Source organism: Mus caroli, unplaced genomic scaffold (assembly GCF_978045245.1).
Source record: "Mus caroli unplaced genomic scaffold, Mus_caroli_1 scaffold_17, whole genome shotgun sequence".
NCBI classification, from domain to species: domain Eukaryota; kingdom Metazoa; phylum Chordata; class Mammalia; order Rodentia; family Muridae; genus Mus; species Mus caroli.
Window position 1 is genome coordinate 2,002,031 of NW_028227272.1, and position 13,047 is coordinate 2,015,077.

At 47.4% G+C, this 13,047-nt stretch overlaps 1 protein-coding gene across 15 annotated transcripts in view; it reads left to right on the forward strand.

Moving 5' to 3' along the window:
* Positions 1–13,047, forward strand: part of Rbfox1 (RNA binding fox-1 homolog 1) — a 2,110,633-nt gene that overhangs the window by 140,483 nt on the left and 1,957,103 nt on the right. For all 15 annotated transcript variants that reach the window (XM_085832308.1, XM_029470804.2, XM_085832312.1 and 12 more), the window contains exon 2: positions 506–544. In XM_085832308.1, the coding sequence (XP_085688434.1) occupies positions 506–544 (39 nt within the window). The remainder of the gene's footprint in view (positions 1–505; positions 545–13,047) is intronic.

The following is a 13,047-nucleotide window of genomic DNA, read 5'->3' on the forward strand; positions in this document are numbered from 1 at the left end:
ACCCAGTGTAGACAGCTCTCATGGAGTCTCTCTTCTTAACTGATTCTAGGTTGTGCCAAGTTGACAAGCAAATCTAACAATCACAGAACACAAACTCCAAAAGGCAATCGTGAAACTGGGTGTGTGCTGGCCCCAATATCCTCTTGTTTTCTTCTCCTTGCTGATCAGGTTTTCCTGCAACTCCTCACCCACTCCTCCCTTCCCCAGGACATTTGCACCCACCATTCCTCCACATGTCTGGCCCCTTCTGGTCTCTGCCCACAGCAACTGTCTTACTTAATCACTTTCTTGAGGAGTCCAGGCACTTGCCATCTTGTTATAAATGAAGATCCTGCTCACCCAACTCTCATTTATTACTCACTCAACAAACACCTTAGACTGGAGAAATGGATGGGTTAATATTCATTTCCAAGTAATGTAGCTACTGCACTTGTGAGAAAAACAAATGGAAAACAATGGCTTCTTAAGCACTAAACCTTCTTTGTCTTTGTGTTTTTCCACCCAGGATCTGCTGTCTCTGCCTCCCAGCCTGGTGGAGAGTCAGGTAAGCACTCATTATATTCTAGGTGAAGATGTATTTACTAGAAATGAAGAGGTAAGTCAGTCTCTTGTGCCAATATGCTTTCTGCTTCTTTAGTTAGCAAAGCCATGTTGTTGGCATTGGTAGGAGAGAAGGTGAATTGCTATCAGTATTGGTGGTCTGTGGGCCTCTAGATGTGGCTTTCCACTTATAGTAGGGACTTCTGAGCCTAATGGACACATATGTGCCATCAGACACAGCACTCTGATTCCAGTGCCCAAGGTAGACATTGCTAATCGACCACAGGACCATTTACTTCTTTTCTAGATCAGTCACTGTTAATGGATCATCCAAGACTCATGAGGTGAACGAAACCTCTTGGTATCTGTGATGGGTGAGCTCTAAAGATGGAGTTCATTTTTCCAGGGTTGCCAGTAGGTGGCTGAAGAGTTGGTTTCTTAGGCATCATGGACTGGTTGTCGAGAAGGAACTGCAGGCTTGCTTGCCTTTTCTACTGTATTTCGTGAGAGCAGTTAGAGGAAGCCCCATCACCTAGCCACCTCACCTCACCTGTTCCTGCTGGAGGAACCACAGCTCTGCCTTAGGGGAACACAACTGCATCAAATGGATCTATGCCTCGGGGCAATGCATTATTCTTTATTGATTCCAACTCTACCTTATTATTGTTGCTTAGTGAGGAACTAATGTGATTTCTAATGAAGCCATGTGGCTTTCAGATGGATGAAGTAAGAGTTTATTTCCCCTGGGATGACATATCATCCTCTCTTCAATTAAAACCTGTGAAGGGAAATTAATGCAAATGTAGGGAGTTTTGCCTATAAGATTAATGTCCAGACAGTAGATTTCCAGTGTTCATGTGGACTTCTTATGTGATAGAATTGGGGTGTCACAGGGCTGGCCCTCCAGTTGGTGGAAGATTAAGTGTGAGGAGCTTAATCGGGGGCTGAGTCTGAGGTGATTATTAAATGTGGTGATTGGGCTGTGTTCTGCACTTTCTTGCACGGCTGGATCATCCTGACAGCAGGGTCACCACCGGTCTCTAACTCTTCTCATTGACTGTGCTCACCAGTCACTGGAAAAATCCTCTCTCTGAATGGGTGTGTGAAGATGTATATGTATACGTGCATGCACATGTGTGTGTGTGTGTGCGTGCGCGTGTGCACGCACTTGTGTGTGTATGCATATGGAGGTCAGAGGATAAGTTTAGCAGTCATTTCTCAAAGCGTCATATACCATGCTTTGTTTTGCTTCATGGGTCTTTCCCTGACCTGGAACTTGCCTGGTAGGTTAGGCTGACTGGATAATGAGCCCCAGAGCCCCACCTGTACCAGTCTCTCCAGCTATAGGGGTTACAAGAGCCTGCCACTATGCACAGCTTGATTTTTTGTGTGGGTGTTGGGGGTCACACTCAGGTCGTCCTGCTTGCAAGGGGAGGCCTTATTGACTGAGCACCCCAGGTTTTAGTTGGAGGTGAGACTAAGCCATTTACAATGAGCACTGCAGTGGCATTCAGTACATTTGTAGTAGGATGTAGCCCCCACCTCGGTTCCTTCCAAAGCATCTCCATCACTCTGAGGCAAAGCCTAGATCTGTCCCCTCCCTGCCCCTCTCTGGTCCCTAGCAACTGTCTACATGCTGCTTCTGTAGGGTTACCTGTTCTGGCTGTTTCTTATAAGCAAAATCCTAAAGTAGATGATGTTTCATGTATGGCCTCTGTCATGCAAGAAACATCAGGGTGAACATACAGTCCAGTGTCTCCATTCCAAGAACCGAAAACAAAGACCTGTGTAGGCTCAGGAAATACCTATCTATAGTGATCCTGTGCACAGTGGCTCAGAGGTGAGATCAGCCCAAGAGCCATCAAAGAACCAGAAAACAAAACTGTGATTCAAATTTGTAACCGAGTCCTACACAGCCCTGCAAGGGAAGGAGACTCTGCAACAGGAATCTGGACAGGTAGCCTTTGGCTGGCCCATGTCCTCTCCGTGTGATGTGGTTGCTTTGTCAGATGCATATGGAGGGTGTGAGACTGTGAGAGGTGGGGCTAGACCTGGATGGATGGTACCACTTTCTTACTAGGCTTTCCACACATCTACTGGGTGAGCAGCACCTTGGCTGGAGACCATGGATGGGGAGTATTTGGACCACTGCTTGTCTCTGCAGAGCCTGGAGCTGCAATAGGGATTGGGTCTGACTTACCAACTCTCCTGCTTTGTTGATTAAAAAGTTCTGTTTGGTCTAGTTTCTACGTCTGCCTGCCTAGTCTCTGTCAGGGCTGACAAAACCAGCTTGACACATAGTACCAGTGACTCACTGGGTGCCTTGTTGGATGCTGTGACCACTCTTAGATGTTCTATCTCCCTGGCAAGACTGGGTCTGACCACCTTCCTCTATCTGCATGGGGTAGAAGGCTGGGAGTAAGGTACCTCACTCCTAGCTGTACACACCGCAACCTGGTTTCTTCCATTTGTCTAGAGGCTTTCCTTAGTTTCCTACACGTGGGCATTTACACACAGTAGTATGGTGATGGAGTTCTTACAGATCCACAGCCATTGGGACCTCCCTCAGTGTTTGATGCCTCCAGAGCACTCGGAGGCTCCTTGGTCAGAGGCAAGGAAATGTGGGTGGCTTTCTGGTGTGAAAGGGAATCCCATGTTTCTCAAAGCTTAGGGGCCAGAGTGTGACTGGCTGACTTATCTATAGTCAAGGTCAAGGTGGCTGCTGGCTTTCTCTTCCTTTCTCCTGACCCCGAGACCTGACCCCTGGGTGCTTCACTCACTGAGCAGAGGACAGCCTGTGTTCAACGCTGCTGCTCATGCTGCCAAGGAAAGGCCCACAGGACTGGATGTGAAGGTCCTCAGAAGCATGGGATGGGCATCTGAGATGGAGAAAAGGCTGGTGAGTGTAGCACAGGCAAGCCTGCAAGCCTACCTCCACAGCAGACTGCCTGACTCCCCAGAGAGCACAACAGCTACCTATTCTGCCTGGAGGCTGACATCCACTGCCTTTGCTCAAACTCTTGGGGGCTGGGAGCTGTGCACACATGATCCCAGCACAGGTGGATTTCTGAAGCATAGCTGTAAGTGAGGACAGAATGCAGGAGTAAACAGGCTAGCCCACTGAGAGGATGCCCCTCCCTCCTGGGGTCTTACCAGGAAACCAGCGGAGCCCATGCTTCTCTGCAAGGCACTCTGGGTAGGAGACAGTGTCTGGGTCTGGACTCACTGTCAGGGTCTGGGGAACGCCTCACAAACTATTCAGACACCAATCTCAGTCAACCAGGGCTGGTTTATCAAACGCCACACCCTAAGACTGATCGATCAGGGCTGCAGACTAGCTCAGGAGCTGCCTGGGACCTTGAGTTAAGATCCTTTAGGGCTTTTAAGCCTAAAACCCACAAGCATATGTGCCACGCTATTCTACCAATCAAGGCTTAGGGATTAGGGACTTTGTTAGCAACAGATCTGTGTTGTACATTTATCCCACGCCCATTGGTTGGGGTAGTCAGTTGTGGCACAGGACTTGCCTTGTCTAACATTATTGTTTTAACTTGTCAGTCCATGCACATGTCTCTTTTTGCCAACCAGGATGTCAGTTCCCAGGGGGATCTTGGGAACGCAAGCTTTACTCAACCTCTCTTCAAAAGGGAAGTCTTATTCCAGATAGCTTCTTATATTGGTGCAGATGTCTCTCTTATGTTGGGGTCCATCCCACGGGCAGCTTATATTATAAAAGCTCATACGCAGGTGCAGGAAGTGCTGCTGGGTGGTTGGTTTGGGTCCAAGCTTATTGTGCCTAACTGTACAAAGCAGTTCTAACCAGGCTTCTGTAATAATTGGGTTCCAATAACACTAAGGCACAAAATGTCACAGAACCTATAGTCAACTTGGGCATGAGAGAGTTTCTTAGTCACAGCAGTAACAACATATTAGAAAGTTTCCTTATAATATTAGTAACAGCACAAAATGGCAGGCTAGCCTGGTAACACTTTTACCTAGGTCTGAGCACTGACCACTGGGAAGAATGCAAACCCTGGGCTCTCTCCATGGAAGGAAGATGCTGTTTACCCGTTTTTAAGACTCACCACCACACGGAGAACAGATGATAGTGTCACTGTCATGGACCCTTCTCTCCCCGCCATCCCTTGGGTACATAATACTCCTCTCCCTCTTTCCTGCCCTTCTCCATGAAGATCTCTGGGCTAGCCAGAAGGCACAGGGTAATCTGTAAAATAAGGACTGGGCTCTGGCATTTGTTGAGTACCTACTGTGCTACTGTGTCCCTGGTCCTATAATCTTGTAAACTTCCCAATACCTACAGAGCAAGGTCATCACTAAATCTATTTCAGGAGGGGAGCTTCCTGCTCAGAAGGGCAAGCAAGTGCCCACACAAAGCTTCCAGGTCACTGGAGGGAACGATGAGCGTGGGAATCCAGATGTGAGCCCCTCTGAAGCTGCCTTGAGGAGGGAGGAGGCTGAGCATGCATTCTGGGCGGGCACTGTTTTCTAGATTCAGGCTCCTTTGTGACTTCTCAGAGCAATGGCTGTCATCCTGTCCGTGTTAAGTCTTTCTCCTTCCATTTGCTGTCTGTCAGTAAATTTTGGCTTTCTCCTTCTCCTATGTGACAGGCTAGGATGGCCTTCCCTATCTTTTCCCCACAGAAGGGATGCTCTTTTCTGCTCACAACTGGTACCAACAGTCAATTAACCCTGAAACAACAGCAGAATTTGCCATCTGATCCATAGAATGGTTCCTGCTGCTGAAAGGTGCAGATTGATGTGCAGATGGATAGGTGGATGGATTTATAGACACATGAATAGATGTTGTTACTGATCAACAATTGTGCTTCACACACACACACACACACACACACACACACTCACAGTTGTCAACCTTGAGTGCTGTTACTCAGGTACTGGCCATCTTGTTTTGTTTTGTTTTGTTTTGTTTTTAAAGTCACATTTATTGTGTACATATGTGTGTAGGAATATAGGTACTCTTAACACAAGTGTGGTAGTCAAAGGACAATCTGTGGGAGTCCTGGAGATTGAACTCAGGTTGTCAGACTTGACAGCAAGCTCTTCTGTACATTGAGCCATCTTGCTAGCCCTATCTTGCTTTCTGGGATAGAGTCCTTCATTAGTCGGAAACTTGTTAATTAGGCAGGCTGGTCCACAAGTTACAAGGATCCACCTGCCTCTGCTCCCGAGCGCTGGGGCTGCGAGTGCTACTGCCATGGCTTTTAAATGTGGATCATGGGAATCCAACTCAGGTCCTCATGCTTGCACGGCATGAACTTCACAGACAGACATCTCCCCGTCCTGTGCTTTAGATATTTTTAGTCTGTGTCATGTGATGTGTGGATCTAAGGTTGAAACTCCAAGGATATCAGACTGTCTGCAGGATGTAGTTTTCTGACATGGCTCTGGCTGTCTCTCTGGGGCCAGAGTACATCTGCTGACTCCTCTTTCCTAGCTTCCTGCTAGGGCAGAGTCTCAGAAGGAGCATATGGCCTGGCCTTGCTCACATGGTCTGAGAATCTCAGTGCTTTAATGGGGGAGTTTTACAGAAGTGTGTCTGCCCAAATGGGTGCGTTTGATCTGCCATTTAAAGCACTCGCATGGTACAAAGAATGGCTCCTTCATTTGAGGTGATTGATTTTCATGTCTCCCTGCTGGTTTGGAAGGCAGGCATCTTGTTACTAATTCCCCATGGGGCTGCCTTTAATCCCTACTGAAAAGGCAGCTGTCACCCTGGTTTCCCTCTTGTCAAAGTCAAGTGCAAAACAGCCCTTTGAACTCAGTCTGAGAAGAGGGGCACTCACAGCCTCCTGCACTGGACAGTTTCTTTCTTCTGTATCTTCTGTCTTCTTCTCAGTTATCACTACCATCTCTGGGCTTTAAAGTCACTCAGATGCCACAGAGCTATAGCATCTGTGAGCATGAGGGTGCAAGCATGCATGCATGCACACACACACACACACACACACACACACACACGCATGTTTGTGTGTGTGTGTTTGATACAGGATCTCATGTAATCTAGGCTATCCTTGAACATCTGATCTTGTTTCTAGTGCACAAAGGCTGGGATTATAATCATATGCTACCACACCTAGGGATGGAACTCAGGCCTCTGTGTGTGCAAGGCAAGCACTCTATGAACCAACAGCTCTTCCCACAGGTACAGTTTTGACATAGTCACAGTGACAGGTCATATTAGGAGGAGGAGTTAATATTTGCTAGGTATTGTACCAAGTCCCAGATACCATCTCTTCTATATTTTCAGTCATCCAATGACTAACTGTCTGTGGTTCCTACCACTATGATGGTGAAAGTGAGGTTGGGAGGGTTTATAACTTGCCCAAGGCCTGGTCACAGAGAGAGTGATTTGGGCTTGGCTACAGCTTGGGACCACAGTAATTCTGACCTGTTGTTAATGAGGCTGTTGAGTGCCTGCAGACTCAGCAGAGAGGTTTCTACCAAGTCTCTTAGAGGTACCTACCTGCTCTGTGGTTCCTGGAGCTCTTGTTAGGTGTAAGATTGCTGACCCCAGCTTTCCAGATCTGTGCCACTCACACCTTGATGTGTGTAATGTATGGGAAACTGTAATCAGCTAATGCATGCTTGCCGTAACCACCTGGGGTGCATACACTCATCAAATACACTGTGCACACTACACACACACACACATGCAACATTTTCTTGCCAGTTACAGAAAATATTAAATGGAAAAAGTGTAGATTCTGATTCCCATCTCCTACGGGATTAAAACATGTAACTTCTTACCTGACTTTATGTGACATGGGTTCTGGGGCTTGAACTCAGGTCCTGGTACTTACAAGGTAGGGTCCTTACTGACTGAGCCATCTTCCCAGCCATGCACCAAGCCTTCCCTGGGTACTGCTCCTTCCATGTCGCCTTCCTGTCTTACTCTTCTCTGCCTGGTTCCTCCCATTTTCCTTATAAACAATCTACCCCCTCCCCCCAACCCCCAGTTACAATGGCACCTTCTGCATTGTTCATAACTGTGCACAGCTTGGGCTGTAAAGTACACTTGGCTGAGTGATTCCATATTGAGTGTCATAGTGTCCCTGGGCAGGTGGTCCAAGCTTAGGGTCCAGAGACAGCCTATGGTATCCTAGGAACTTCAGGGCTCTTGGAGCAATGGAGGAGTGGAGGGAGGAGACGAATGTCTGTCAGCTGGAGACCAGTTTGAGGGAAGGTCAGGTGTCTTGAACAGTCTCACTGAGAAGCTCCACTCTGTTGGGGACAGTGTCCTATTTCATTAGCTACATGCTGTTTCCTCCATGCCTGTCTCCTGTGGGTGTCTTGTTTTGGTGACTGTTTTGGGGGAACACAGATGAGATACAGGGGATGTCCTCAACTGAGTATGAACAGAATCCAGGGGCCTCTTTGCAGTCATCTATACATGGGTGACACACTGCAGTCTATACATGGGTGACACACTACAGTGGCCTCAGGTTTTAGTGCTTTCGTAGGCTCTTCTGATTCAATTAGGACCAAGGTTGGGGTGCCCATGGACTGGAAGGGTGTGGTAGCTTGAACATGCTTGGCCCCGAGAATGGCACTATTAGGAGGTGTGGCCTCATTGGAGTAGGTGTGGCCTTGTTGGAGGAAGTGTATCACTGGGTGATACAGGGTGAGCTTTGAGACCCTTCTCCTAGCTACCTTCAGGTAGAAGAACTCTCAGCTCCTCCAGCACCATGTCTGCCTAGAAACTGCCATGCTTCCCTCCATAATGATAATGGACTGAACCTCTGAACCTGTAAGCCAGTCCCAATTACATGTTGTCTTTTATAAGAGTTGCCTTGGTCCTGGTGTCTCTTCACAGCTATGAAGACAGAGGGTATGATTGTCTGAATAAGGATGCCCCCATAGTCTCATATATTTGACTGCTTAGTAGTCAGGGAGTGTCGCTCTTTGATGGGATCAGGTCAGACCCATATTCTCTCTGCCTGTGGATTAGGGTTTAGCTCTCATCTACTGCTCCAGCACCTGCGTGTGTGCTGCCGTGCTCTCTATCGTGATGATAATGGATTAAGCCTCTGAAGCTGTAGTCAGAGACCAATAAAATGCTTTCTTGCACGAGAGTTGCCTTGGTCATGGTTGTCCTTTCACAACACTAGAAGAGTGACTAAGGCAGAGGTGTTTATGGGGTGGGGCCCAGAAGTTCTGGACAGTGACCCAGCCCCTCAGGTCCCCAGAAGAATTTTTGTTTTTAATGATAGTAATGATTCAGTGGCTATATTTCTGCTTGATTAGATTTATCAATGCAAGACTTATCAGTACCTTCAATGTGAAACATGAAGTCTCAACAACCCAGTGAGTACTTGATGCGTGTGCTCATTCGTGTGCTTGTGGTGGTGTGCATGGAGGCAGAGGGCAACCTTGGCTGTCATTTCTTGGATGGTGGCCCTGTTTTTCTGTGTATGTGTCTGAGTGTAGACTGTATACATGGAGATCAGGGGACAACCTCGGACTGTCACTCCTTGCCTTTCCGTCTGGTTTGAGGCATGCTCTCTTCATCACTTTGTAAGCCATACTAGCTGCCTGTGAGCTAATGGAGATTCCAGAGTTTCAGCCACCCAGCCTCAGCTTAGGTCAGATTTTCCTTGGGCTCTAGTATCTACACTCCGGTCACCAGGCTTGCCCGGCCTGTGTTTACCTACTGGGCCATCTCCTAGCCTGCCTTTTTTTTTTTTTTTTTTTTTGAGACAGGGTCCCTTACTTGTTCTGGAAATTATTAATCCCAACCCGGGGTTTTGGCCTCACTTTTGACCCTTTATTCCCAAATAAAACACACACACAGCCTTTATATTTACAATAAGCCTTAAGCAGCATAAGAGCTGGGCAGATACCTAGCCTCTATGCTGTTGGAATCTACTTTCCTATAGACAACCCCAAATTATCACCACTTAGTATGCTTTATCTGGGCTGCTCTTAACTATAATTGGCCAGCCATCAGGGCCATGTTTTCTTGACTTCCATCCCATTGCGGCTTCTCCTTCCCCCTCCTGTACCTTCTCCCCTTGTCCTCCTCAGACCACGAAACCTAAACTGCTCAGCTATTGGCTATTGGCATCTTGTCTTTATTTACCAATCAGAAATAACTTGGGGGCAGGGTCACTTAGCTAGTGTTTAAATGTGGACGCTCTAGTCTCTGGGGCAACCAGTACTGGGGGCCCACACTTAGCATTGTGATAGATAACAAAAGGCCAAACCTCAACACTTCCAGGTTTGAAACTCACTGAGTAGGCTATATTGGCTGTCCAGCAAGCCGTAGGGATTCACCCCCTACCTGGCTTTAGATGTCAGGTCTAGAGATTGAACTCAGGCTCCTTGTGCAGAGGGCATTTGGCTGAGCCATCTCCCCAGCCTTCAAATAGTTTCAAGTTCATTTCAGAAGATTTTTTTAAAAAATTCCACTATTCTCTATGGGTGGGAGACACAGAAGATGAATCTAATGTCACAGCTCAGTCAGTTCCTGAGGGTCAGAATGTGAGTGTCCACTGTCCTGAGGACAGAGTGTCTTCCTTGTCAGGTGTTCTGAGTTATCACTTGTAATCTGGGGATCCCGGACTTTGCCCGCATGACTGAAGTATGTATGTAGGCTAACTAACTCTTCATCACTGATGTGTGGAGCAGGAGGGTCCGTGGTAAACTAATCTTCCATGATGGGTGGATTCATACTCCATCTCCCCTAGTGCCACCCTACTGGGGACCTAGATGCACACCCTTCCAGACTGTCGTATTTGAAGGGTTGGCTGTAGGGGAAGTTGCTACTGTGGGTGGGGCGTGGCTTTCTGATTCCTGAAAGGACTCCCTAGAGATGCATGATTGTGACAGAGGAGGAGGGTTACTGTACAGAACATCTGACTTTAGCGCTCTCCCATCGCCTCATCCCACCAGATATAATCCACAGGAAAAGCAACACATAGCTCTACCTGCTTACCCATGGAGGATGCCTGACTGCCCACATGTAGGTAGCCCTAGATGTGTCCCCTGGCTCCTCCTCAGAAGAAAACAGATTCTGCAGGCAGCCCATTGAGCTGAAATTCTTTGTCCCCAACCTTCTGGGAGGAGCAGGTGACAGAGGAGTCCACAGCCAAACACTGCCCACTCCAGAGGCTCATGATGGATCAAATTTCACAGTCCTGTCAGTTTTCATTCCAATTCATGTTAGAGAGCAGCTTTCAGAAAGCTAAATGACATCTGTACCTTCAGATGCAAGCCACTGGATGCTTTGAGGATGCCAGAGAGAAGGGACGCCTGCTCCTGAGGCAGGGCTCCCAGCCGGCCTACTAGTAATGGATAATAAATGTGCAGTTATTTAATTTGGAGTCAGAGCTGCAGTGTTATTGATTACCTGGACCATCTAAATAAAGCTCTAGACAGTGAAAGCCTGGTACATGGAGAAGTGTGTTTGTAGCAAATCATCACACTTAGCATGAAATGCAGGCTTATGAAGAATGGGCAAGGTCATTCTCATTGAACACTATAAATGCAGAATGGATAAGATTCAAAGATGAAGAGGGTGGAGAGCTGGGCAGGTGGATAGATAGATAGATGGGTGGACAGATAAATGGATGGACAGATGGACTGATGGATGGATGGAAGGGTAGGATGTATGTATTGTATGTATGTGTAGGATGGATGGATGGATAGATGGATGGATGAGTGGATAGATGGATGGGTAGACTGGCTTGGCTAGTTGGATACCTAGATAGATGGACAACTGGATGGATAAATAGATGAATAGGTAGATGACTCTGTTCCTGGCTGGCTGGCTGATGACTAGGTTAAGGCATAGATGGAGGGAGACTTAGTATTTGCTAGCTTCTTCAGCCATACTCTCTTCTTTTCTCTTCCTTTTTCTTCCCTGCACTATGCCATGGAGGTGTGAACCACAGCACTACACTGGTTTCTAATTGGATTTAGGCAGTGGAGAGCTGTCAAGTGATAGGATGAGGGAGGAAAGGGCAGGATGGTTATAAACTTGGGTGCATTCTTAGACTCAAGATGGGACTTGTTCCTCTCTTAGAGGGAAGCAGGAGGCAGGAAACAGAGAGACTGGGGACAGGAGTCTGGTCAAGCTATAACCATCAAGGCCTGACCCTAGTGGCTTCACCTGCCAGTGAGGGCCTCAACGAAAAGACTCCATAGCCTTCCAGATGAGACTGGGGATTCAAGTGCTCAAACATGTGGGCCTATTGGGGACATTTCACATTTGAACAATAACAGTGTATATTTGTGCATGTGCATGCGTGTGTTGTGATGTATGTGTTGTGTGTAGTATGCACACATGAAAATCTAGAAAAGTGTCATTGTTCTGCCTAGCTTACCTTGGTCCCTTGAGACAGCATCTCTCAATGAATCTGGAGTTAGAAAGGTTGCATTCAGCAACCTTTAACAGTCCTCTTGCCTCTGCTTAGTTACAGCCATGCCTGGCTTTTCACGTAAGTGCTGGGAACCAGCTAACTTAAATACCATTGACTTATTCTCTCTCTCTCTCTCTCTCTCTCTCTCTCTCTCTCTCTCTCTCTCTCTCTCTCTCTCTCTCTCCCCCTCCCCCTCCCCCTCATCTCTATCTCTCTCTCTCTCTCTCTCTCTCTCTCTCTCTCTCTCTCTCTATCTCTATCTCTATCTCTATCTCTATCTCTATCTCTATCTCTCTAAGCATACAGCATATATGTAGTGCAGGAGCCACAGCATTCATATGGAGGCAAAAGGAAACTGTCAGAAACTGAACTCGAAAGGCCAGGCTAGTGGGAGGGCTTGTATGGGCTCATGGTTACACACATCACAGGACATAGAGCAATGAAGTGTAGGAATGGGTCAGGAAAATACACAGCTCCCAAGGACAAGCTCTCTGACCCCTAGGGATCTTCTTTGTCCAACCAGGCCCCATTTACTTATTACCTACTTCTAATCACATCATGAATCCACAGGCCAGGGCTCCGACCATCTCTGGAAACACCATCACAGACAACAGTATGCTTTAGCAATCTCCCACGTGACTCTCAGCCCAGCCAGGTTGATAGGCAGTGCCAACATTCATGTATGTAGGCATAGCCATTTCTCTATCAGCTATGTGCTCTGTGTGAAAAGCTTACTGAAAACAGGATGTCAGCTCCGGAGGGCATCATCATTGGTCCACTGTGTGTCTGTCTTCTCTCTTACAGAAGAGAAGAGAAGATAGATTATGGCCATTTGTCCTTGAAGGGGAGCTAGAGTGAGTGACCTTACTCTGCAGGGCATGGAGTTCCCAGGCCTCTCTGCCCATGCAAGGCAAGTTCTTTTCCACTTAGGCATCCCAAACCTTTTGAGACTGATTTTGAGACTGATTCTCTCTGTGTAGCCCAGGCTGGCTTAGAAGTTATATTCCTTCTGCCTCAACCTCCTCAGTGCTGAGATTACACCTTCCCAGCGAGGCTGCTGTGACCTGGTCAGCTGACGTGTTTACCTGCCATGATTATCAGAAAG